At 32.6% G+C, this 26,408-nt stretch overlaps 3 protein-coding genes across 4 annotated transcripts; 2 read left to right on the top strand and 1 right to left on the bottom strand.

Moving 5' to 3' along the window:
• The first annotated feature begins 904 nt into the window (after positions 1-904).
• LOC148208039 (limonoid 21-O-acetyltransferse-like) lies at positions 905-2,664 on the top strand. The gene is made up of 2 exons (XM_088119668.1): positions 905-974; positions 2,189-2,664. The coding sequence occupies exons 1-2, from the start codon at positions 905-907 to the stop codon at positions 2,662-2,664; spliced, it is 546 nt and encodes a 181-aa protein (XP_087975794.1).
• Positions 2,665-2,872: 208 nt separating this feature from the next.
• Positions 2,873-6,244, bottom strand: IRX9-L (Nucleotide-diphospho-sugar transferases superfamily protein). 2 transcript variants are annotated; one of them, XR_002601605.2, is made up of 5 exons: positions 5,139-6,244; positions 3,875-4,124; positions 3,556-3,769; positions 3,099-3,234; positions 2,873-2,993 (listed from the first exon to the last, which is right to left on the bottom strand). XR_002601605.2 is itself a non-coding variant. In XM_022286847.2 (4 exons), the coding sequence occupies exons 1-3, from the start codon at positions 5,936-5,938 to the stop codon at positions 3,599-3,601; spliced, it is 1,221 nt and encodes a 406-aa protein (XP_022142539.1). In that variant the 5' UTR covers positions 5,939-6,244; the 3' UTR covers positions 2,873-3,234; positions 3,556-3,598. The 2 variants fall into 2 exon arrangements, 1 of the variants encoding a protein (XP_022142539.1); XM_022286847.2 differs by having other exon boundaries at positions 2,873-3,234.
• Positions 6,245-19,133: 12,889 nt separating this feature from the next.
• Positions 19,134-22,878, top strand: LOC111007874 (Leucine-rich receptor-like protein kinase family protein). Its single transcript, XM_022280409.2, is given in 3 exon segments — positions 19,134-20,220; positions 20,223-22,154; positions 22,292-22,878. Coding segments are annotated over 3 exon segments (2,934 nt in total). The 5' UTR covers positions 19,134-19,616; the 3' UTR covers positions 22,690-22,878.
• Positions 22,879-26,408: the final 3,530 nt, after the last annotated feature.

Here is a 26,408-nt window from a genome sequence, read left to right on the forward strand (position 1 = left end):
CTAATAATAACCCATGCAAATTTTTTGAAGCATATAATATATATTTATTTATTTTGTAATTATCATACATAAATAAAAACAGAAGATAAACACTAAGAAAAATAACCTCATTAGTTAAGGCACAAGATGAGCTCTCTGAAGAGGTAGAAACCAAATTGGATGTAAGAAGCGGGTGAGGAGGACATCAAAGAATGTAATTGAAAACTTCGATCAGATACATTGTAGATTTCGATGTCAAACCATCTGTTACATTGGTGTATGAATATCCATGGTGATAGAAATTATTTGTAAAATATATGCAATTAAGATTGCAAATATAATTTGGAAAATTAGAAGCCAAAATAGACGTTGAATAGTTGTCGCCCAAGAACAAGTTGAATAGTTGTCTGCCCAAGAACAATGCATCTTCTCCCGAGCTATATAAACTTCAGACCATTTCATCTTCCCCTCATCCTCCACGAGCTTAAAAACCTCAATGTCAAATCCTCAATGTCAAATGAGTCTCGTCCATAATAAACATATCGAGTGTCTTGCTAATTAACATTCGAACTTGTAATAATTCATCTTGAGACGACTCCAAGTAAGTCGTCTGAGTATACTTCATGTGATTTGGTACAATCACGTGCAACTTACCTTTAATGTCAATGTGGTCAAAATCTCATCAATACATCCAAGTCCACCGTGATAGGTCACTCCATAAACCAAGCCCTTATAAACAATAACATTTGAAAAAGCGGTGCAATCCTTTATCTTTTATTTCAACCCAATATTTAGCGCCGGGTTTAACTGAAGAGAATATTTTATAATCAAAGTGAATAGCAATGGCTGTATAGTCATTGGGGAATAAATCGGGATCTTTGGACATTATGGCTTTGAAAACTATGCGTTCGTCAGGCATAACATTATGGCTTTGAAAACTATGTGTTCGTCAGGCTTGAAGTATGAGGCCTCGAGGACTTCAGGAGTTAGCCAAGGTAGTTTAAGATCCTCTTCATCAGGATAGAGTTTGTCGCCATCAAGTGATGGGAATTTCAAAATTCGACCGGTAAAAGGATGGGTGAAATACACTTCAATGTACATCCAAATGAAGATCCACAACGTCTAAAAGTGCACCAATTTTGAGATCGTATAAACCTGGTTCCACTTCCGATTCATCTGTTTTTGGTGATTGATTGAGATGGACATGTGTTGGGAATAAATAGGAGATCGTCCCCAGTTCCACTTCCGGTTCATCGATGATTATTGGTACTTCAGATTGAGATGGAGATGGTGTTGGGAATAAACAGGAGGGGGAGTGGTTTGCTGTTTGGATCCAAAGGGAGATGCATCTGCATTTCAGCTACAGAAAGTCAGCATTTGCAAACAGATCCAAAATGTCGATAATCGGACGGCTGTGATTCTATATCCGATGACATGCTTCAACTGCGTTGAACCGAACCGGGGGACAGGCGAGTTTAATTTTCTTCTTCGATCGTTTGGTAGTGGAGAGTGGAGTGTTGGTGGAAGAATTTATATCACTGCATTCTACTTTTTTATTTTTCCTTTTTCCTTTTTCCTTTTCCCTTTTCCTCTGGAAAATCTACTCAACTCGGAACCGGATTCAGCTACGGCGTCGTTTCCGGTTTTTGTGGCCCAGCAGCGACTGCGCCATCATTTTTTTTTTGTTTAATTTATTCATTCAAATATAAGATTTATCCAAATTTACTGAATTTTCGTTGGATTTTTTTCTAGAATTATTAAAATAGGTGTTTATCAGCATATTGGTCCGGAATTTTTATTTTTTATTTTTAACGTGGAGATATCTTTCAATCTGTATCAGAGTTATTAATTACTTAATTTTTAAATAAAATAAAACAACCCATTCAAAAACAGAATATAAATAAAATAAAATAATAGCTCTACATAATCATCGAGGTTTAAGAAATTATATTTTTGTAACAATATAAAAACACCAGTATATTTAAGAATAAATTGTTAGTTAAATCAATCTGATCCAAAAATATTAAATCAGGGTTCTGTCTAGCAAGCCTTGTATTTTAAAAAAATTCTATTAAATTTTTGAAGTTTCAAAATTGTGTTTATTTAAGTCTCTATATCTTAACAACATTCTAATAAGTTCCTAAAAATTTATTTTTATGTCTAGTAAATCTATTACCATTAACTTTTTGTTTTAATGTGTCATCCACAGAAACCATCGCACCATCTTCTTCACCACCATCTCATCATCTAAAATCCGTCAAACTCTCACTTCTTGATCAGCTCTCCCCCTCCACATACACTTCTCTCGTCTTCTTCACCCTCGACGCAACCCACAACGACCTTCGGCTTTCTGATGACCTCAAAACCTCCTTCTCCAGAGCCCTAACAGAGTTCTACCTTCTCGCCGGAGCAGGCGAAAACAACACCGAAATCCTCGGCAATGGCGTCGGAGTCCTCTTTCAGACTGCAAGAGTTCACGGCGCCATGCCAGAGTTTCCGAAACAATCCAGCTTTGAATCGCTTAGTCGACTCATTCCTTGCCGGTCTGTGCGGTCATTGTCCTCGTACCAAGAGATAATTGTCCTCTCTTATATACCCATATCATTCCTTTCCGTAGCAAACTTTGTTTGCAATCACCTTACAAACCCAACAATTTGTGACATTTCGTCAAAAGCAAAGAGATGAATACATAGGGCTGACTTTTAGGGTAATTCAGGTGATTATGAATATATAAGCACCTTCTAAAGCAAAGAGATGAATACATAGGGGCTGACTTTTTAGGGTAATTCAGGTGATTATGAATATATAAGCACCTTCTAAAGTATTAAAAAATGGTGTGTGTTGAAACAGTGAGGGTAATAGGGAATAATAATGGTGCAAACGATCTTACAGCTTAGAAGAAAGTGGCCTTACTTGATTAGGCCCCATTGATTCGATCACCAACCGGTTTTACAACAAATACAGAGTTTAGATATACAATAGACCCTGCCCCACACTCTATTTGGAAGGTTTTGCTGTAACAATTGAAGATTGAGAAATTAAAAACTCTCTAAGCACTAAAAATCTACAACTATAAACGAAACTCATCTCTGTTAAAGAATATGCAAGAAAATTCTTACAAGTAAAAATGATAAACTTGTATTCCTTTGTGTTGAAAGCCAAGCTAGGCATGGAACTCTTCATCACCAACAGCGGCAATTAAAGCAATGATCCAATCGGGAGTCAAAAGCCACCAAAATTGAGATTTAGATCAAACTGCAATGAAAGAAAGCAAGGACTATGTCATTGTTACAGCAACTCTGTTTACTACTAACAAATGGTATAACTGAAATGAACTTCAAGTGCCCAAAAATTGAAGAAGCTGTAAGTATTAGAATCAGATAAAATATAGATTGTGTCTTTTCCTCCCTCGTTTTACATCTTTTATGGGGGAAAGCCTCAGCCTCTAGATTATAAGGAGGCTTCCCATTATCAGATTTCCTTAAATCAACACGTTTACCCAGGTTCACACCCTGAATTCTTTGAGTTTACAGATAAAGAACTTGCAAGAGCCTGGTTGCCTCAAGAATATAGTACCTGTCTCAAATTCTAAGCTTCAAACTGCAATGGCAAGGTTTGATCACTTAATTGGCAGGACGTAATCGAGATTCTTCTGAAACACCCAACCACTGGGATAAACAGAATTAGGAACTTCCAAATGAAGATGCCAATTCATTACTTTTGAACAGCCGGTAGGCACACCTTCCATTTGACTTTCATCTTCTACTACTTGCTCGATGAATGTAGTCTCCTGGCAAAAAAGAAAGGGAAAAAAGAGCGAAAAGCAAAGAAATTATAGCACTGCATGCATGTGAATGACAACTTCAAAAACTATGGAAACGGCACATAATAATACCTGGAAACCCTCTTTCACAGAGTCTAACTGTCGAATTGGTTTTGAAGTAGGGCGTCTCCATCTCTTCGGGTCCCAAAGGATGGTGCTGTTGAAAGCAAATCCAGACATATCAACATGAAATCTCCGGAGCCTCTTACTTTTCTCATTAGTGTGCCATCCAATTACTTGACTTCCATTGCACACAGGACCTTCCAAAATAGCTTTATTTTTGTTTTGTGCAAGCATCGCAACGGGCCAAGTGCCAAAGCGGCTGAAAGATGAGCATACTAAGATAAAGGAATCTTCAAAGTAAACAAAAATTAGAAATTCGGACCAAAAATCTTAGTCATGTAGAGAGAACACAAAATATGATTTTGGTTTGGAAGCAATAGCTTTGTTAAGAGAAACGGCTCTCTCCAGCTCAAACTATCAAATAAAAGAAATAAAAGTTGCATAGTCTAGCAGAAAGGAATTTAAAAGATGACAAAGCATTCCAAATCATTAACACCCCATCCCGGAAAATCAGCAATAGTAGAAGCCTGAACTGCGTTCCAAGAATGTAGCTTTTCCTCAAATTTTGAAAGCTTATGATTAAGTAATAGGACAGCAATATCTTAAACATTTCAAATGACAGCAACTGAAAGTGTGTACTGATGCAACGGGAAGGACCGGAAGGGCCATATAATAGAAACTTATATTATGAAATTAAGGTTCGAGGGACCCTAACATGGACTTCCAAGGAAAAGACATCACAGTAATAAGTGAGTGTATTGGTACAAAGTTCGATTCGTGAAAAGAAAGACCGAGTTAGGCTCTTGAAAAATTTGTAATTGGTACAACAACTCTCGTGGAAAAACCGCCAACAAAGTGATTGTTAATCGGTGTCACTTTCGCTCAACATTCCAGTCAATTTAAACGGAGCCAGAAATTATTGGGATGCCCACATAAATAAACAAAAATTAGTTGCGCAATCAAAGGTGTGTTACGTGCACTATTTTCTCAGCTATAAAACTGCCACGATAACAGGAAATGAAAGCGCACCAGATACCGAGAATACAAAGCAAAAAAATAAAATATACAAGCAAATGCAATAATAATAATGATGGAAATGGACAGATCAAGTAGTCCACAACTTTAAAAGCAACAGATAAAATTGACAACAAATGAGCAAACGATAGAAAGAAAAATGTTGGTAGGGCGAACATGATAGCCAAAGATGATCGAATTTTATGTCTATATTCAAGAAAAGAGTAACCCGTAAAATTATCAGAACGGGCTCAATTACCTAATTTTTCTCAGGCCATCAAACAACTCCAACGAATATATATTGTCATCATCCGCAAAGTAAACGATCCCATCAAGCTTATGATGTTCAATGTGTTGCAATGCTGCATTCCTCTGATGAACTCCCCTATCCTTCACGTCTGTCATGTTTTTATTGCAAATCAGATGCCTATACATAACCCCCGTTTTCCGCAATATCTCGGCAGTCTCCATTGACGCAGAATTCATCTCCACCACAATCCATAGCAGAGGAGGATCCACGAGCTTCAGCGTCTGGCCTAACCTATTCAAGAAATAGGCCTGAAGTGCACGATTATACGTGGGAGTCACTACAATTAACTGCCTCTTCGGCACCGAAGTGATGGTCGAATTCACTTCGGGAGGCGGCTTGACCAACAAATTGACTGAATCGACTACTGAAAACTCTCGCCGAACCTGACCACGACTATCTTTCTCAAACTGCGCGTTCACATGCGGCGGCTTGATCTCGAAGGAGAAATCATGGCTACGTATGTCGTCGGCATCATGGCCAAACGGCATCATGCCTAGCAAGAAGCCAAGCAAGAAGAACACGCAGCATCTAAAGAACGCTCTCCGCCAACTATTACCACCTTTCCGCGAAGGATGCCTTAGAAAGAAAGCTCCGGAGACAAATCTCCGGGCACCGACGGCAAATGATGAAAAAGGAGACGAGTACTTCGCATTGAGCTTCGAAGATGGCGAAGAGGTTGAAAACGGGATTCCGTTCGGATACACCCGATCGGGATACGCCGGCGACAGTGTCCTCCGAATCGACGCCATTAAGCAACCAAATCTCACTATCACTACATGAATCTATAACATTTTACTGAAAACTAAAGCTCCAAATTTCCAGTACAACGAAGCAATCGGAAGGAAACAGAAATTAATTCGAATCAATGAGAAATTAACGGAGGAAATTTGATGTAAGAAGAGACAGAGAAACTGAAATTGGCGCAATGAGAATCCAAAATGATAGCTAGTTGTCGGAGAGAGATTGGGTTTAGGTTTTAGCAGAAATTTTAGGAGACGAGTGTTTTGACGAAGCAATAGGGGGGCGGGAGCGGGCAGGGCTCGGGCAGGGGCAGGCGGCCAAGACCTAGCGGGAGTTTTTTCGGGCAGAGCTTCCGCCCGTCCGAGTACAGCTCCAGATAGGCAATGGTTTTGTTCATTAAAAGCTACGCGTTGTGGGCCATTGGATCATTAACACGTGGCCATCTTTGCCCTGATCTTAACTCTGTTTCCCAGAATTTCCAGCAACGCAATACCATGTGTAGCCAAATATTATAGAAAATAGACATGTGATTAAATAAATCCCATTAATATCAAATATATTTGTATTATTGTACCACTTCAATTTTTCTCTATTTTTAGTATTTCTTTCAAAATAATAAAATAGTTTTATTTCTGTGTCAAATAAATTCTCAAAATTTTCTTTAAGAGCTTGCCGTTTGAATAACTAAATTTTAGCTGGAAAAAATGAAACTAAAATTAAGGTTAACGATCTATCAGTTGATAATTATTTTAGATGTGAAATTATTTCTAGGAACATTATTTATTAGAGTTTTTTTTAACCAATTGGGAAAAAAAATCTTAAGAACAGATTAATAACTTGTTATTTTTTGAAATTATTGGGTGAAATTTTTTTTTTCTTTTTTTGAAATTATTGGACCAATTTGAAAGATGAAAATATTTATGTGAAGATTTTTATACGAAGGAAGTATTATAATTTGTTTTAGGAAATAAACAATAACTTACTAATACTCATTCCTCCGAAAAAAAAACTTACTAATTTTCAGTAGCTACCAAATTATAATTGGCAACAATTTTTAATGGTTGTTTATTATAAATCTATAATTTTTTTTTTTGAGTACCTAAATCTATAATTTATTGAAATATACTATTGATAACATATTGCAGTTGACTATTCACATAACTCTTAACGTAAATAGTGGTTATTTAATTAGTAAATTGAGCACAAATATTTAATGTTATATTTCATTAAAAAATTCGAAAACCACGAAACATAATTCAATAACTTATTGATTAAAATTCAATGAACTAATCGGTATCGTAAATACTGTAATATATTATGTAATCATGTCATTAAATAATGAGATTTTAAACAATATTCTTTTTATTATATCGATTCCTTTTCCAATTCTTTTATGTTCTTATGTATTAAAATTGTCAAATAAGTTACAGAAAAAATATATTTATAATAATTGTCAAATTTTATTATTCAAAATTGTCCTCCCGATCTAAACGTTGAAAATCATTAAATATAAAAATAAGCTGGTTTAAATTATTAAAAAAACAATAAAAACTTTGTTGGTTTAGACCCAACCTAGTCCTATGACGTTTGTATTTTTCACTGATGCACAATTTATCAATTGATTATCGAACAAGTTGTCATATTATGATTTTAAAATTTTATTAATTATTTACAAGTAACTCAAATTAGTATTCAATTACGATTGACCCTTGATTAATTAATTTATAGCCACACATTTGATTAATTACCTCATAACAACTAAAAATCTTAGCACACGATTTGAATTAATTGCTCTTATAGCAACCTAGTTATTTGACTTTTTACTTTATAAACTCGAATTATTTGACCTACTCCACTAGCAATAAAATTTGTGAAAATTTGCTCTTCTAATCTACATATGAACAATGTGTCAAAATAATACAGGTGGTTTCAATAAATTAATGTATGCACAATAATCGAGCATTTGAAAAAGGAATGTAAGTTTGGTAAGTTACTATTACTTGCCATAAATTAATTAAATGGGTAGTTGTCAATTAATTAGTAACAAGTTATTTATTGTAAATTTAAAAAGTGCTCAGTGAAAATGACAGCCAATTCAATTTTGTTAAAAAATATTTGAAGGAATTGTTTTTGCAATATTACAATTCAAATAATAATTAGAATATATGAATGGGTTATTGATGTTTGTTAGAGTTAAATTGGGTAGATTGAAAGTCTTTTGTTTTCTTTTTAAATAAATGTGTATATATTTTTATTTATTTTTCTATTTATGTAATTGTTTGAATGAGAGATCAATATATTTTGATAAAACAAAACTGAAATTGTCCGAAATGTCCTTTGGTTGTAGTTTCCATATGAATGGGCTATAGATCCAAAACTGTTGTCGGCCCAAGTCTGAGATCCACCTGATTGACCCATGTGCTAGAGCCCAAAAGTTTTAGGCCCATTTTAACAGACAGAGGACTATTTTATTTTTCTGTTGTTGCAAATTTGGTTACAATAAAAACTATTTCAATGAAGTATGATATGTAAAAGTCGATGCATTTTCTCAGAAGAATTGACAAAGGATATAATTTATATCATTATTAGTATTCGCATCTCGTTTAGTCTTCATTTTTGTAATTTATTATAGGGACATCATCCATGTTCTGATTTTTTTTTTTTTTTTTTGAGATAAATCCATGTTATGATTTTTCAAAATTAAGTTAACGGGAAAATATCAACACTACTGTTGCATAATTGACTCACATTTTTTATGGGATTGAATAGTCGGGAAAAACAAGTATAATACTAATTTAACTCATCACTTATTTAATTTTACTGTGTTATTTTTATTATCAATTAATATCAATTGTTTTTTTAGTAAAGCAGAATTCACAATTATTAAATATTATAATAATAAATTTTATTTATTTTAATTCAATGACGTTGAATAAAAATTATATTGATCTTTTTAATTGATGTACTTTTATTTTAATTATTTATTAAATATATACTCTCCATAAAAATATATTAGTATACTTTCTAGTTAGTGTATTTATAATTAGGTATAAATAACAAAGAGTTATTCTAAATTTTATTATATATCTAATTCTACTGTGATTCCTGACAATTTTAGTAAATAATATCAATAGGTTTATGATTCTAGTTTCAAAAAAATTATAGTAAATAATATTAAAAAAGTAATATTTTCATTCGGATTGATTTTTATTCTATTTCGGTTAACTAAACGAAGTCTAAGAATATTTTGATGATATTCGTGGAGTTCTGTTTAATATTTAATTTATTTGTCTGAATAAGCATCCAAAATAATTAGTCAAAGATTGAATTTTTTATGTGAAAAAATTGAACGTACCATGAAAGCAATCAAAGCTTGATTGTTATAAAGGCTTCTTTTCTAAAAGGTAACGCTAATGGATAGACTTGCAAGAAATTAGATAAGAAAAAGATAGGATGTGAGTTCTAAAATTAAATATCTATGTCATTATTTTAACTCTAAATCATTATTTTTTGCAGTAATTTAAATTGTGAATTCAAACCTAGTTTAAAGAGGGAGGTATTAGTTAGTAATATATTGATTAATTAAATTAGATAGTTCTCTATATCATATTAGGGTTATTTGTTACTTTTTAAATTATATATTTAATTGAAATATATCTATAACTAAGTAGGTCATCGAAATAAAAGAAAATGAAATTTAGATATAAAAAGAAAAAGAGATTCTCATATAAAGATATTGTCCTTTCTTGCCTTTTTTATGTGAATTATCCATGTATATATATATATATAGTACTCACCAAATACAACCTAAATCTAAACTAACATGGTTGATTAATTTCTGTTTTCGGATTAAAGACGAAAGGAATTGTATATATCTATCAAAAAGCTAAAGATAATAAAAAATTAAAGCGATGAATGGAATTTGTGAAAATGATTTACATTAGTGTTTGTTTAATTTTGGTATTTTTTTTTACTTGATTGTTATCTCTTAGCTAGTCATTAGAATTAATTAAAAAAATTATGAAAAGTAGTAACTAGGAAAAAAAAATTAGCTTCAATTGTAGTGTGGAAGATAAACTATCTACTTTTGAAATGGTAATAGGTGTATTATCTACTGATTTATGTTTTGATGGATGACTTGAAAATTTCTTTTAAAGAATGAGAATATTAAAAATTATATGTTTCATTTTCATGAAAATGAATACATAATTTATAAGTAAAAAAAGAAAATATTAGAATATAATAAAAAAACAATATGAAAAATATCAATTTGAACTCAATAACTTAAGGAAGTTGTCTCAAACTAAAATGTTATGAGTTTGATCTTTTACCCTACATGTATGCTAAAAATATCAGGGGAATTATATCATAAACAAGACCGAACAATTTCCATTTCTAAACTTTTTTTTTTTTTTTTTGGACCAAAGAGAAAAAGAGGAAAAAGAAAAAAACTTTACGAATTACAACCTTTTTCCCAAACACAAAAAAGAAAAAAAAAAAAAAAAAAGAGAGAATAAAGGATGATGTCAGAAATAATAACTAAGCCAAATTTGTTAACATTTATATTTTAATTTTAGCTGCCTTCTAGGTGGTCCTTTATTTGCTATCATTATCTAAAAAAGGAATTTTAAAATTATAGCTTTAAAAATATATTTCTTTTTAAAAAATAAAGGTAAGAATGAAGTTTTAAACTTTAAACCCATAAAGTATATTATTAATATCTTAACTAATTATACTATGTTATAAGTCAACAAATTTGGCAAAATTTCATTAGCACTTGGAAAATTACAAATTACATGTAGAAATTTGGTATTAATCAAACAAAATTATTTATTATAAAAAGAGAACAAAAAAATGAAGGCCTCATTTGGTGATGCTATAACTTAAAAAAAAATATCAACTTAATCAACCAACCATTCACTTGTTTTGTTTTATTTTATTTTTTTATCATTTTTATTGTTGTAAAATTTTAGAAACAATAAAACGAAATTATAAAAAATAAAAAACAGAAAATGAAATATCAAATAATGGATACAAAATATTATCACAAAGAATCCTAGGATTATCAATTACTTTGACGAGGCTTAACTCTAACTAAAGTCCATGAACAATAAACGCACCCATTATATTAAATAGGTTTAGAAACAACGTTTAAAAATAATCATTTTTAGGCATTTAATCATGCTTGAACGAGGGTAATACTAAATTGGATGACCAATTGGAAAGTCCCTTGCACTCATTTTTATGTAATTTTAATACGCAGTGGAAACCATTTATTACAATTTTATGACTAGTTAAATTAATATATGAGTGAAGGGTAATCCTAAAATTGAAAACGAAAAAAAAAAATGATCACTTATTAAGAGTACAGAGATCAAAAGAATGTTTGAAAAATGTTTGAAAAATATAGAGATTAAAATAAACAAAAATTTCAAAAATAAATAGAGCAAAATAAAAATCAAAATGACATGGACCAAAATAATATTTGAAACCTATTAGATAAAATATATTAATAACCAATCTCCATAGGCATACGTTGCATTCAAACTCATCTTTTCTTTTCCATAAAGCATTCATCTTTTTAAATAAGAAAGTTTATATTTCAAAGAAAAAAAAAGGTTCCTTTTACCAATGGAAGTGGAAGAACCACATCAAATGGTCTGGAGCCTTTAAAACCCATTTGGGTTCCAGTGGAGAAGTCCTAACAAAATAAAGCTGTTTGTTAATTCAATATATATATATTTTTTTTTTGAAGCAAAATGGTATCTTTGAAGTAATATTTTGGTACTTACCGATTAGGAAACAAGAATGTAAAATTAAAAAAAGAAAAAAAAGCTATCAAATTTATAATACCATTTATCATAAAGATGGATGCTAACTCGAGTAAGCAACTTTTTTTTTTTTTTTTTGGTGTTTATAGATATATATAAAGTGGTGGATAAAAAGCTAGAAAAGGCCATATGTCATTGGTGCAATTAATTTTGTGACGCAATATGCACTAAGTATATTTATATTATTAATTCTTTTTAAAAAAATTTGCTTGAAATTGTGGGATTCATTGTGACTTAAAGATGGACCTGTCCCCTACGATATAAATTCGCTTTAATAAAAAAAAAGGAATTGTTTTGGTGAAGGGATAAAACCCACCATCTAAGCCCCAAAAAGAAGCCTTGTTTTATCATTTGGGCATGTGGGCAAAAGTTGTGTGCTTGGTTTTAAAGAGACTCAAGTTTTGCGAAATCGGTGTGCCACGTAATTAAGAGAATTATTCTTTTTCGTTTTAAGAGAATAATTTTTATCCCTATTTGGATTGTTGGAATAATTAAGTCACAACATTACATCTCTAAATCCACTAGTTTAGTCACATAAATAAACTCACCTTATTTTGCTTTTGAAATTCTACCCAAAATAACTCATATCAATTAAATATATATATATATATATTTTTACTTAAAAACCACTATTAGGGTTTCTTTATTAAATATTTTCCACTCACTAGACCAATCTATGGTGATTATTAAAGCGGAATAAATTAAATCATCACTCAACCCAAAAACTTAAACTAATAGGTCTAGTAAATTTAATTCATATGTATGGATTATCTCAACTGTGGTTACCTATTCTTTTTTTAATGTTTTTGATGTTAATATAATCAAAGTTTAGCGTTGAGACGAATATTTAAATCTACATATCCTATATTGGTTAGTTGTACTCAAAAGAGAAAAAAAAAAGTTACATTCTTAATGTGTGTTTTTTTAGTATAACACTGTGGGGTGAGAATTCGTACTCTCAGTTTTATGGTTGAATACATACAGCTATCCATAATTTTCATAATTATATGATATCATTTATACCGAACTTATATGTTATGGATTTTTCTGGTTTCTTAATCGAATGGGATATTGTTGGCACTCGGAGCAGCTAAATAATTTTGTTGTCAATTTATCAAAAAGGTTTCGAAACATCACATTCACAAAGGAAGCGTTGGGAAAAAGAAGTTGCATTTTGTTGAAGTTTGGAGGAGTTTTTACGGTGAGATTACATTGATTTGATGGGGCTATGATTTTGGCGCTCCTTTTGAACAACAGCGACGGAGCACGCAAATGCATGGAGAAGGAGACCTACGGCAGCCTCGCCCCCTCCTCTCGCCTCTGCAAATGGCCAACCTAGAATAACGGTAACTAACTCCAAATCAAATCCATCACCAACGGTGGAGCTTTCTTCTTGATCTTCTTCTTCTTCAATTGGCCACAAAATAATTGCTATGGTCCAATTAAATACCTGTGGTCAAAAAGAGAGATATGGAAAAATGTTTCACCATCGGCGTCCCACGAACCATATCTTCAAATTAATAACTTCTTCTGTGGAGCCACCACATTTAATGCTCCCCAAATCATTGCTTTCCTTAGTGGTCAACGGAATTTAAATTAGAAAAATGCATTTGACGGGATCAACTAAGACATTGTGATATTGATCAAAAGATCAAATTTCAATTATATTGCCATTTTTGTGGTTTGGTTAAATCACAACAAATGTCTACAAACACAATTTTTTTATCTTACACATTTTATTTAGATGTGATAGAGGAAGTGATAATGAGTTGATGTGTGATAATTCAATTGAAAATATAAAAGGATTTGTATTTTCTTTTCTTTTTTGTGTTCAATGTAGGTGAGAATTTGAATGGTTGATCTTTTTTTTTTTTATTGAAGATACATATATTAACTAGTTGAGTTATTAATTTTTTGAGTAAAAAGAGAAACAAGACGTTGTGCATTGACTCTTGTTACAAAAATCCTAAAACTTCCATGCCCCTTTGCTTCACACAATATAATATCTATTTCCTTGAAAATCCACTTGATTTTATTTATCTTTATCCAACTTAAACTCTAATGTACAATCCGTCTAGAAAGTATAAACTTTTTTTTTTTTTTTTGCAAAGATAAATAAACAAATTATAAAATTGTTAACATTTAGTGGTGTAGAGATATTTTCTTTTGATAGAATTAAACAAATCCAATTTGGCTATAATAATAATAATTAGGTTAAAGTATTATTTTATTGTCCCGGTAGTTCCACCCTTGGTTTATTTTAGTCATTTGAAAAAGTTCATTTTGGTCTCTGTACTTTAAGCTTTGATTCATTTTAGTCTCTCTATTTTGAAAAGGTTCATTTTGATCTATACTTTTAAAAAGTGATCATTTTAGTCCCTATTTATAAAAATTTAAACAAATTTTACACATAACAGAATTTTGAGTGTAAAGTAATATTTACATTTTAAAAGATATACTGATTTTAGTGTCGTATTGAAATTGTGATGGAAAAAATGAGATTAAGAATAAAATTAAAAGATCGGACCAAAGTGGTCACATTTTTTAATGAAAAAAATTGAAAGTATATAAAGCAAAATAAATCAAAGCCGGAAGTAGAAGATATGAAAACTAGTATTTTAACCTAATAATTATTCTAAAATTATGGGACTAAATTAAAATTAAGCTGGCCAAATCCAATCTCTAGTCTAATAGATAATAAGGATTAGGAATATACCAAAATCATCTTTTTAGATTTGTCAGATCTTTTATGGCCGCAAGTTTTCTTACTACCATCATCATAAATTCATACTAGCATAATTAATATATTCTTTAGTACACCTTTTAAAAATACTTTAAAATAATAATGATAATATAGGTACAAATGACTAAATGAGATGTGAGAAATTTACAATTAATATATACATAAATTAAAAGAATGTCACATGGGAATAAAAAAGAAAAGCATTAGATTAATTGGATACAGCCAAAATATAAGAAGAAGAAGAATAAGTTGAGATTGTGATGTAGCAAAAGGGACCAGTTGATTAAGCAATTATATTTTGTGACAATTTTTGTCATGAAAATAATTTCAATAATTATTGAATTGGGAGTGCATGGTGAGTAGGACCTAATTTTGATTCTTTGATTTCTGTTTAACTTTACTGTCTTTCCTTTTATATGTGGATTTGATTCCTTCAGCTCTTGTCTTATTCTTGGACTTTTCTTTTCTTTATTGCTGCTTTTTCTCTCTTTGAAAAATCTTAATTCCACTTTTGATTACACTTGTTCAACCTAAAAAAGTTAATCATTTACTTAAGCTAGGGCTTAAACAAAGGTAAATGAATTAAATTATAACTGTGTGTCTTCTAATAATTGTAATAAAACTATACAAGCGATGATTAATCCATTGAATTTTTGCTCAATCAAAAACTTTTACCATCATGCCATGTGACTTTTAACTAACACTTTTTGTTTCTACCATTTTTAATTGGATTCTTCTTTTACCTTGGTAACTTTTTTATATATAGTCTTCATATTTTCTTACTCAATCCCGACCATCACAATGAGAAATAAGCTTCTTCTCTCTGATTTACAAAAATATTTGGTCACCCATTATTTAATCTCATTAAATTTAACACGAAATCGTTACAACTTTTAAATTAAAAAAACTAAATTGTTACACATTTATAATTACGTGGGATCAAATTGTAAAAGTTAGATTGTTATTTCAATCAAATTACATCCTTTTATATTCAAAGTAATCTCCAAATAAATTAAACTTTTTTTTGCCCTTTTCTTATAATTCCTACCCGTTAAGCACTTGTTTCTCCATTTGGCAGCATTTGTACTGGTGGAGATGCCAACCAGACATAAAGCAGTCAAAGCGAAGAACTCAAATCATGTTACTTTAGAAAAATAACACCAATTTAATTAAAAGATGGTGTGAGTGGGGAGAGCTATTATAATTTATAAGTATATTAATTAGAGTGATCAAGTCTAATTAATTGGACTTTTCTACGATCTCTTATTAAAGTTAATATTATGATTCACAATGAAAGAGTTCAAATCTTAGAGAAATTGAAAGGGAAAGCTTGACCGCTATAAACCATATACTTCAATGAAAATTGAAAGGACTACTATTTATGAAAGAAAAAAAAAAACAGACATGCATATCTTTTTGTTCGAATCATCATCACCATCAATATTAACTTCAATCACCTAGCACACGTTTTGATCTTTTCATTATCATGGCTCTTCAACTTAGTTCCGCCAACCTAATAAACATTTGTTGGTCCTTAATTTTTACCCCTTTAATAACTTTAAACCCTAACTTGTAATATATTATAATTGAAATTCAAGATCAAATGATTTGGCTTTTCATTTGATCTTTTAAATCTTCACGATGTCAATTTTAAGTATAGACACTCTATCAATAAATAAGGGAAAAAAGAAAGAAATATTTATTGGTTATAACTCGTTATTGAATTTTGAAAGTATTTGGATTTTCTTTTCTTTGGTCTTTGAGATTTAAAAAGAAAAAAACACCACTTTAATTATATATATTTTTTTGTTAGCCAATTAAAAATAAGTCGAAGAAAGTGTATTAGAATGCATGGAAGAGGGAGGGAGAGAGAGTGGGTTAGTTTCAGGCTTTTACGGCATTTCACACGTTCGATCTTGGGATTTGAAATGCCATCAGAATATGGAAACGGCACTCCATCTTCCTCCAAAATAGAGACAATTTTATTTTACCTTGCTTACCCCTCGCGACGTAACTATTATAAAAAGAATCTAAAATTTGAATGTTTTTTTGTTTTTTTATTTTATTTTTGGGGGGATTGAAATTTATGCACGTTGTGACAGGAAGTGAGCCACATCATAAAGATATTGTCAACGATGGCGGCTTTTATGTTTCCGTGCGTTACCGACTTCTTCCGATGTGGACCCCACATTATTCTCCGCCTTCACACTACACACGCTCTCATTCTCAATTTAGATCCTCAATTTCTCATTTCTCATCTATTATATTTTTACTCTTCTTCTACTTTCATTTGTCTCATTTTTTGTTAATTTTACTCGCTCTTGTTGTTCTCTTCCCATTAATTTCTATATTAAAAAGAGACATTTTGTTTAAATATTCACTAATTATGTGTACTTTATTTTAATGTCTTTCCCAAATGAAAAGATAAGAAAAAAGAATCTAGCTATATATGAAGACCCATTAAGGTTTTTTTTTTTTTTTTTTTCCTTTTGTATGTTTAGATTTTTATTTGATTATTAATATCGGGAAGTTGAAGTATAATTGAAATATCTTTATGAGATATATTATGTCTATTAAAAAAATTAAAAATTCTTGTGAGCAATTGATTAAAGTATATATCAAAAGATTTGAATTTTCATTTACTAGTTGAACAAAACACGAAAAAAAAGTCAAAAATTAAAGATTGAAAGTGGAACACTCTTTATTGGTTAGCAATTAGGATAAATTTATTTTCTTTAGTAATATTTTAATGGGCTAAGTGACACCTGTTTTATGGAACATTAGTTCTAAAGTCACTCAAAGGCAGAAGTTGGTCTAATAAATGAGTCAAACCACCAAGGAAATATATAATGCACTATGGTCGTGGAGCTGTGGATTTTTGAAAAAGAATTTGTATTATTTTTATTAATTAATCACTTTATATATATATACACACATAAGCGATTAATCATAATTCATTTGACAAAATATGCTACATGTCAAAAATTTAAAAAAGGTTTGATTAGTTAATTACTATTGATAAAGACAAATAATAAGCTAGTTCAATTAATTAATTCATAAGGATGAAGGTTTGAATTCCCTAACTCCATCTTGAAGTGTTAAACAACCTAAAAACAATGAAATATCTGTAGAATTTTTCTGTTAAAAAAAAAAAAAGGAAAAACCCTATGCTTTTGCAAAATTATTCACAAAGTTTGGTACAACTTAGTGTCATTAATTAATTGATAAGAAAAATATTATTTCACAAAAAAAATGATGATAAAAGACTTTTCAAACGAATGGATAAGATTCAATTTTAAAATCAGTGTTGTTTGCCCCAGAGTCATACTTAATAGCTGCCCTGCGCAAATTACATCAATTTTTTTCAAATAATAGAAAAAAAGAATATTGCACTTGACACAAGCTCAACAAAATAAAACGAAAAATTAGGGAAGCAAATAAACGATGTGGTGCGATAAGGATGTAGAAAAGTAGAGGAAAAAAGATATCTAACACTATAACCAAATATAGTGACGTGTCATGTTAGAAAAATAGTTAAAATATAATTTTGGTAGCTAACTTTAACTATATTCTTCTTGATTCTTAAACTTTTAGAATTTTGATTTGAAATATTCGTCATTTTCTATTAAATTTTATGCTTTTTTAGAGTAATATTATATATCATTTATAACTTTTTTTATAGCATAGTTTAATGGTGAAGATGTATGGTTAGATATCTAATATATGAATTAAATTTATCTAATCCATGAACTTAAACGTTTGGATTGAGTGGTGGTTTATTCATCCTTAAAATTCTAACACATATTGTTCTCCTCTTGAAGTTATTAGTTAACTTTCTATTTGTTGTACCAAAGTGATCAAAGATGATGAGATACATAAGAACTCTCAACAAAAGAAAAAAACATAATAGTCTCTTAACCATGTAACTTAACTATTTAATTAATAATTAAAGTTAGCCAAGTAAAACTTACCTAGTTTACTCAAGAGTAATTGACATATATCTCAAACCAAAAAGGTTATAAATTCGATTCCCACCCTTATATATTGTATTACAAAAAAACCTAGCTCATACTTATAATATATACCTTTAATGAGATAAGATATCTCCTATATCTAATTTAAAACTAACAATAAGATTAACAACAAAAAAAAAAAAAGAGAAGAAGATTAAGACAAAAAAACAAGTTGAGTAGTATTTAAGAACTTGGCCAAAATAGAAGAAAAAGTTAGAAAATTTAAACACTAAAATAAAAAATCATCTAAGTTAGGACCATAAATTTCAAGGTAGAAACGTTTTTAATAAAATTTTGAACGGGTTTGTTTATTTAACCCAATATTGAAAGAAATTCTAAAATGTCCTAAATAAATTTTATGCCTAATTAAGTCTCTACAACTAACTTAGTAATACCATCAAATAAATAAGTAAAACTATCTATAGAGATATTAAACATAAAATTTAATATTTGGAAAATAAATATAATATTCAAAGTTTAAAGACTTATTAATAACTTCGATGGAGTATTAAAATAAATTTTATAATTTAATCAACTGCCACTAAAGTCCCACATTGACCCAATAAAAAATGATTATGAATTTATAAGTGAGAGACAATATCTCCGGCGTGAGGTTTTTCAAATGAAATCAAAAGTAAGTATGTGAAAATTACGTCAAAGGTAACAATATCATCTGATAGAGATGCTGAGTAGCTCAGATGACGTGGAACCTGAGAAAAGTGCCACGTAAGGACGCTTAAACTTTACCCAAGTGGTAAGTTGAGGAAGCCTCGCTCCTCATTCCCTGTTGGGTGCTGTTAAATACAGAGTTTGTATCCAATTTCGTGGAAGCCACGGAGAGTGCAGAAGCATACAAAAGTTGTTCTAGAAAACATAACATTCACCCCAATCCACTTCTACCTTTTTGGTCGTTTTCCCTTCTTAATTCTTCTCCCTTCTAATCCCAATTACTATACCAAATTAATAACCTTTTTCACTCACTGGGCCACCGTTTTGGGCATTTCTCATGCTCTCACACACTTCAAAAATGCCTTAAAAAACTCTTGTTTTCTTCTTCCCACTCCAAGCAAAACTCCGGCGGAGAGACCCTCCCAACGACATGTCGTCTCTGCATTTTCTCTGCCTCCTCTCTCTCCTCACCTTACTCTCTGGAGTCAACTCCGACGAGCGTCAACTTCTGACCAAACTCAAATCCGCTCTCCAAAATCCATCCACCAACGTTTTCAACACCTGGGAATCGGAAATTTCCCTCTGCAATTTCACCGGAATCGCCTGTAATTCCGATGGCTTCGTCGCCGAAATCGACCTCTCCAGACAGAGATTGTCAGGGGTCGTTCCTTTTGATTCGATTTGTCAGCTGCAGTCATTGGAGAAGCTGGCTCTTGGGTTCAATTCCTTGCACGGTGAAGCCACGGAGGATCTGAACAATTGTGTGAAATTGAAGTACCTGGATCTGGGAAACAATTTCTTCTCCGGCTCCTTCCCCGACGTGCATTCTCTGAGCCAATTACAGTATCTGTATTTGAATACAAGTGGGTTTTCCGGGAAGTTCCCGTGGAAATCCGTCGGGAATTTGACCGGATTGGTTCAGCTCAGCCTTGGAGATAACGCTTTCGACAACACTTCGTTTCCGGTTGAGGTCACAAATCTGAAGAACCTCAATTGGCTTTACTTGTCCAACTGCAGCTTAACAGGGGAAATTCCAAGTCTATAGGTAATCTCACTCAACTTCGTAATTTGGAGTTTTCCGAGAATTATATAACGGGGACTATTCCGGCGGAGATTGGGAACCTTCGAAATCTATGGCAGTTGGAATTCTACGGCAATCAATTGACGGGAAAACTTCCGGTGGGATTAAGAAATCTAACCAGTCTTACGAATTTTGACGCTTCGATGAATCATCTTCAAGGGGATCTCTCGGAGCTGAGGTTTTTAAACGGCCTGGTTTCTCTGCAACTTTTTGACAACCAAATTTCCGGCCAGGTCCCGGCGGAGTTCGGTGAATTCAAGTCGCTGACGAATCTCTCCCTCTACAACAACAGGCTTACGGGTCCTCTTCCGCAATCGCTTGGTTCTTGGACGGCGTTCAATTATATCGATGTCTCTGAAAATCAATTGACGGGCACAATTCCTCCCGATATGTGCAAGCAGCGGACGATGCAGAAGCTACTCATTCTGCAGAACAATTTCTCCGGTGAGATTCCGGCGACCTACGCTAATTGCTCCACTTTGACCAGATTCAGAGTAAGCCAGAACTCGCTCACCGGCGTCGTTCCGTCCGGGATTTGGGGATTACCGAAAGTGAATATAATCGATCTCGCGTCGAATCAATTGGAAGGTTCGATTACTTCCGATATAGCGAAGGCGGTGGCTCTCTCGGAATTGTACGTCGGAAACAATCTTTTATCTGGACGGTTGCCATTGGAGATATCGCAAGCTAAATCTCTCGCTTCGGTCGACCTGAGAAATAATAATTTCTCCGACGAAATTCCGACGACGATTGGCGACCTGAAGGATCTAGATAGCCTCGAATTTCAGGGGAATAAATTCTCCGGTTCGATTCCAGAGACGATTGGCTCGTGTAGTTCCCTGAGTATCGTCAATCTCGCGGAGAATTTCTTCTCCGGCGAAATCCCTTCGTCTCTAGGGTTTCTTCCCGTTCTGAACTCTCTGAATCTCTCCAATAACGGCCTCTCCGGTGAAATCCCCTCAACTCTTTCACATCTGAAGCTAAGTCTCCTCGATCTTTCCAACAATCAATTAACCGGCGTGGTACCTTCATCGCTCTCGATCGGAGCTTACCAGGAAAGCTTCGCCGGAAACCCCGGCCTCTGCAGCGACGTCGATGGCTTCTTACGACGATGCTCACAGAGTTCCGGCGTGTCCAAGGACGTCCGTACACTCGTCATCTGTTTCGCCGTGGGTTTACTTCTTCTATGCGTGACGCTATGGTGCTTCGTAACATTGAAAAAGAGGCAAAAAGATCGAAACCGGTCGCTAAAAGAGGAATCGTGGGACCTGAAATCCTTCCACGTAATGAGCTTCACAGAGGACGAGATCCTGGATTCCATTAAAGACGAGAATCTAATCGGAAAAGGAGGTTCTGGCAGCGTTTACAAAGTTACAGTCGGAAACGGGAAAGATCTAGCGGTGAAGCATATTTGGAACACGGATCCGTACGAGAAACAGAGGAATCGGAGCACGTCGCCGATTCTGAAGAAACACCGGGCGAAATCGTCGGAATTCGAATCGGAGGTGAAGACTCTGAGTTCGATCCGGCACGTGAACGTGGTGAAGCTGTACTGCAGCATAACGAGCGAGGTTTCGAGCCTGCTGGTGTACGAATACATGCCCAACGGAAGCTTGTGGGACAGGCTTCACACCTCCAGAAAAATGGAGTTGGATTGGGAAACCAGATACGAAATCGCCGTCGGCGCCGCCATGGGATTGGAGTATCTGCACCACTGCTGCGACCGGCCGGTGATCCACCGGGACGTGAAATCCAGTAATATTCTCTTGGACGAGTTCCTCAAGCCCAGAATCGCCGACTTCGGCCTTGCCAAAATTCTCCACTCAACTGGCCTCAACGACACCTCCACTCATGTCATTGCAGGCACCCCGGGTTACATCGCTCCAGGTAACCTGCTCTTCGATTAAACATACCGTAACCCATCAAATCATTTACTTGGTTACATTGTGCTTAAGGATGTCAAACTTATGTTGATATGTTTTGATTTGAGTGCGTTAATTGATTTTTGAGGTTCACCCGTGCAGAGTACGGATACACTTACAAAGTTGACGAGAAGAGTGACGTGTACAGCTTTGGAGTGGTGTTAATGGAGTTGGTGAGTGGGAAAAAAGCGATAGACGCAGAGTTCGGGGAGAACAAGGATATCGTGGAATGGGTATCGAACAATTTGAAGAGCAGAGAAAGTGTATTAAGCTTGGTGGATTCAAGAATCCCAGATGCCTTCAAAGAAGATGTTATAAAAGTACTGAGAATTGCTATTTTGTGCACAGGCAGGTCCCCAACGGTGAGACCCACAATGAGGAGTGTAGTTCAAATGCTTGAAGAAGCCCGACCGTGTAAGCTGGTTGGGATTGTGATTAGCAAAGATGGTGGGGGTGTTAAAAAACAGTTATCTGTGGACATCAACAAGATTAGTCTCTAAATCATGCCCCACTAATTGTGTTTAGTTGCTTGGTGAAGCAGAGTTCAGTTTAAGTTAGGTAGAATGCAAGGAAGGAAGCTAAGATTTAAGTTTTCTCTTGTGTAGATTAAAATTGAAGGGTCCAATGGACTCTTTGTGTAAAGAGTTTTAAACAATTGAGCTATGAAAATTGACACTTATCATTGGATATTTCAAGTAAGATTTAAAACTTTTAAAATATCTATTTTGGCAAGTATCTGCAACGCTATAAATGTGTTCAAAAAATATTTCAAACAAGCTGACCAAAAGTTTGAGTTAAGAATAAGCCAATATGAGTTAATTTTTAATTATTTTTGACAAGTTGGGTCTTTGTTTTAGATTCAGACCATTTCAAAATAGATGCTTAATCCAAGTTTTTATGTTAGTTTTTAAGGATTTTTTGAAACGTGATTTGAGACTAATTTTTACAATTGATTGTAGGAGACACGAGGATTAATGACATCTGATTTTTACCATTTGATAGGTAGAGCATTTGAGATAAAAGTATAAGGGATGGATCGTAAAAGGATGGAATATATGGAATTTACACTTTTGTTATGAAACAAACTATGGTATCGATCACCTAAATTACAAAACTATCATTTTGTATATACACATTAATATTAATTGATTTTTAAATTCCAGAATTCATTTGGAAGGTTATATTTTGAATCCCAATCATTCTTTCCAAAAGATTTGCTAAAATACCAAAAAATCAAAAAATATCCCCAAATCTGTCAAATTTGAAAACCTGAAAAAATATCTCCAAATTCCCCAAATTCGAAAATAGTGATGGTTCGTGTCTTCTTCTCCGTTTGTCGGGATTATTCTTCCAACTGCTTGCGCCTTCTCCGATGATCACCTCGATTTCGTCTGCTCCTCCATTCGTCTGCTTCGTCTGTCTCAGAGGCTTCGCATCCGTCGCAGAGTTGTCCGTTTATATCCGCTCCTTCGTCTCCAGTCCCCACTTCCGTTTTTCTCCGTCGCTGAAGCAGGTCGTCTCCATTTATCCCGATCGAAAAGTTTGCATTGCAATATATCCTAATATTTCCTAAGGTTGAAAACCTTGTTTTTTTGTACTGTTAAACCATTTTCTTGTACTTTTTTTTTTTGTATATATTCCAATATATCCTGATGTTCATTCCATACCCAAGTAGTATCCAATAGTTGTATATATAGGGTTATATGGGAATATAGTGAGTTTGATCTTAGCATACAAAGCACCATAATAAATTTGTGCATTTCCCTTTTTATGTGTATGTGTAGGGATATATAGGGATATATCTTATAATGGTTGTCTTGCTCTCTTTATCTTTTTGTGTATAGAGATATATTGGGATATATGGGGAAAAAGTACTCGAGCGGAGAGGAACCTGTTGAATCAAATCTGAAATGCGTCCGGGGTGGCTTCCAAAAACAGATGGGAATTTACACATGAAAAGAGATGAAATTGGATACCATTAATAATAATGGTAAATCATGAGAATAAATCTTTTTTTAATGGGTGAATCAAGTTAGTGTTGAAATTTTGTATGGAGCTCACAATAATTAAAGGGATATGATTCAAATCTTTTAAATTTCCAAAAAAAAAAAATAACTATAATAAAAGTAAATATAATAAATAAGTGTAAAATCGATATTATAAAAAAATCCTACATGAAAAGTGTAAAATTTGAAAATTTTAGACATTTGTAGCCACTGGCGAGGAAAGCTCGAAGCTTTTTTTCCCCGTTGTACTAAAATTCGATTCATGAGAGCTCGACGTTTGAAATGTGAAAATTGAAAACTCTTTGAGATCACTCCACCCTCTAGACAATGGCTTTCAAACCAAGATCAAATGATTTTCTTTTTCTTTCAAGGCAGCTATTGGTTCCTTACCTGTTATTCTAACATCTTGTATGATTGTAGGGATGACTTTGCCTCCCCGGAAGAAAAAGCGTTTCAATTAGTTCCAAGAAAGCATGCATTCACATCAACGAATCTCGATTTTTTAGTGGTTTGGTCAGGTGAGAGGGTGTCGACTAGGTGGACTCATAGTATCTCTCTAGATTTGATAAAATCGAGCTTCTCGTTGTCAAATAAAAAATGGGGGTTTAAGAAGAATAGTTCAGTTGTCAAAATCATTAAATATTGATGTAGACGATCCCAATCAAACTATCTCTATTTTCTAATTTCCAAAATTAAATAATTGAATGAAAATCAGGTAACTTCGAATTAAAGGAAGGTCCCATCAAAACTTATTTTATGCAACTTCAGCTAATGTTGTTCTAAGCCTCAAGAACAAAAAAAAAAAAAAAAAAACAGTCCAAACAAGCATAGTTTCATGATAATCAAGAGGTTAATCCACCCCAAACATGTTTTACTAAAAAAAAAAAGAAATTGAAAAGTAAAGATGACGTGGAAACAGAAGATGGAAAAAAGGAAAAACGAAGTGAGTTGCAGATCATCGTTCACTGTTGCCGACACAAGCTGGTCCAAAATTCAAATGCAATAGGCAGTAACAATTTTCAAAAATAGGACAGAAAAATGAAGGAAACTAAATATTTTTCCAAATTTTAAAATATTAAAAAATTATCAAAATTTTATTAATAATTACTATATAATACTTATTCATAAACACCAAAAATTAAAAATAAACATTCCACGAGGGAATAAACTTATTGGTGTCAGAATTTTATGTCATTGAATAGGCAATTATATGTGTGTCCTAATTTGGAAATGTTATTTGTTATTGGTTTAGAAAGGGTTTGTTTCATTTTCATTAAATGAGGAAAAATACCTTTACCCAAATGGAACCCACGAATTCATGTCCAACAAGGTCAATGTATCCCTATCCTATGCTCCATCAATATTCAGAAGCTGAATCGCTATTAACTTAATTGGTTACGACAATATCTCTAATTAAAGGTTTGTAAGTTCGAATTTCTACCTTATATGTTGTATTAAAAAGAAATATGTGTATATCTGAAGTTGAATTGCCAACATGAGCTTAGCTGGTTAAAGCATCTTTCTTCTTTTTTAGATCTCAAATTAATTAGACATTTTTTTAAAAATTCCTGGATCTATTAGACACAAATTTAAAAGGTTAAGGTTCTAAATTTTGTGTCTAATAGATGTGTGAGTTTTTTAAAAATAATGAGTGAGTGAGACCTATAAATTCACTTTTCAAAGTTTAAAAAACTATTAGGCACAATACTAAAGTTGAGAGATTAAATTGTGTACTTCAATGTAATGTATAATTTTTTTTTTTAAAGTTCAACATGTGAGTATGAGGAATCAAACTCGTAACCTTTTGGTTGGAGATATATGTCAATTATCATTGAACTATGTTCATTTTGACAATATAAAATATAATTAATTTATGGTAATATAGAAAATATGAATTGAGAGGCTAATATTGTGGTTGAACCCTTTTATTCATGTGAGATGAATGTTTGCATTTATATTTTTAATCAGTTTTCACAAAAATTAACTACATAAATGAAAAAAATGATAGATTAAGCGTATTTAAAAAAAACATTTCTAAATTAGATAGAAATTTTAGAAATAAGAAAAAAACAATGATTTTTTTTATAATTTAGAATTTCTTAGAACAAGAAACAAAAATTTATTACCGAGCACGCTTCTTTCTTCTTATTTAATAAAAGAAAGAAAAGATAAATAATTATCAAATGCATTATTATTTTTATTTATTAAAAATA

This window comes from Momordica charantia (assembly GCF_013281855.1).
Source record: "Momordica charantia cultivar OHB3-1 chromosome 11 unlocalized genomic scaffold, Mcharantia_2.0 BLBB01000011.1, whole genome shotgun sequence".
In the NCBI taxonomy this organism is placed as follows: Eukaryota; Viridiplantae; Streptophyta; class Magnoliopsida; order Cucurbitales; family Cucurbitaceae; genus Momordica; species Momordica charantia.

Bases quoted from the DNA above. Each gene is read 5' to 3' on its own strand.
- LOC148208039 (XM_088119668.1), top strand. From the start codon at position 905: ATGGCTTTGAAAACTATGTGTTCGTCAGGCTTGAAGTATGAGGCCTCG. The intron at 975-2,188 runs GTAGTTTAAGAT...TGTCATCCACAG, and splicing joins GACTTCAGGAGTTAGCCAAG to AAACCATCGCACCATCTTCT.
- IRX9-L (XM_022286847.2), bottom strand. From the start codon at position 5,938: ATGGCGTCGATTCGGAGGACACTGTCGCCGGCGTATCCCGATCGGGTG. The intron at 4,125-5,138 runs GTAATTGAGCCC...CTCATCTTTCAG, and splicing joins GATGGCCTGAGAAAAATTAG to CCGCTTTGGCACTTGGCCCG. The intron at 3,770-3,874 runs GTATTATTATGT...CTTTTTTGCCAG, and splicing joins CTGTGAAAGAGGGTTTCCAG to GAGACTACATTCATCGAGCA.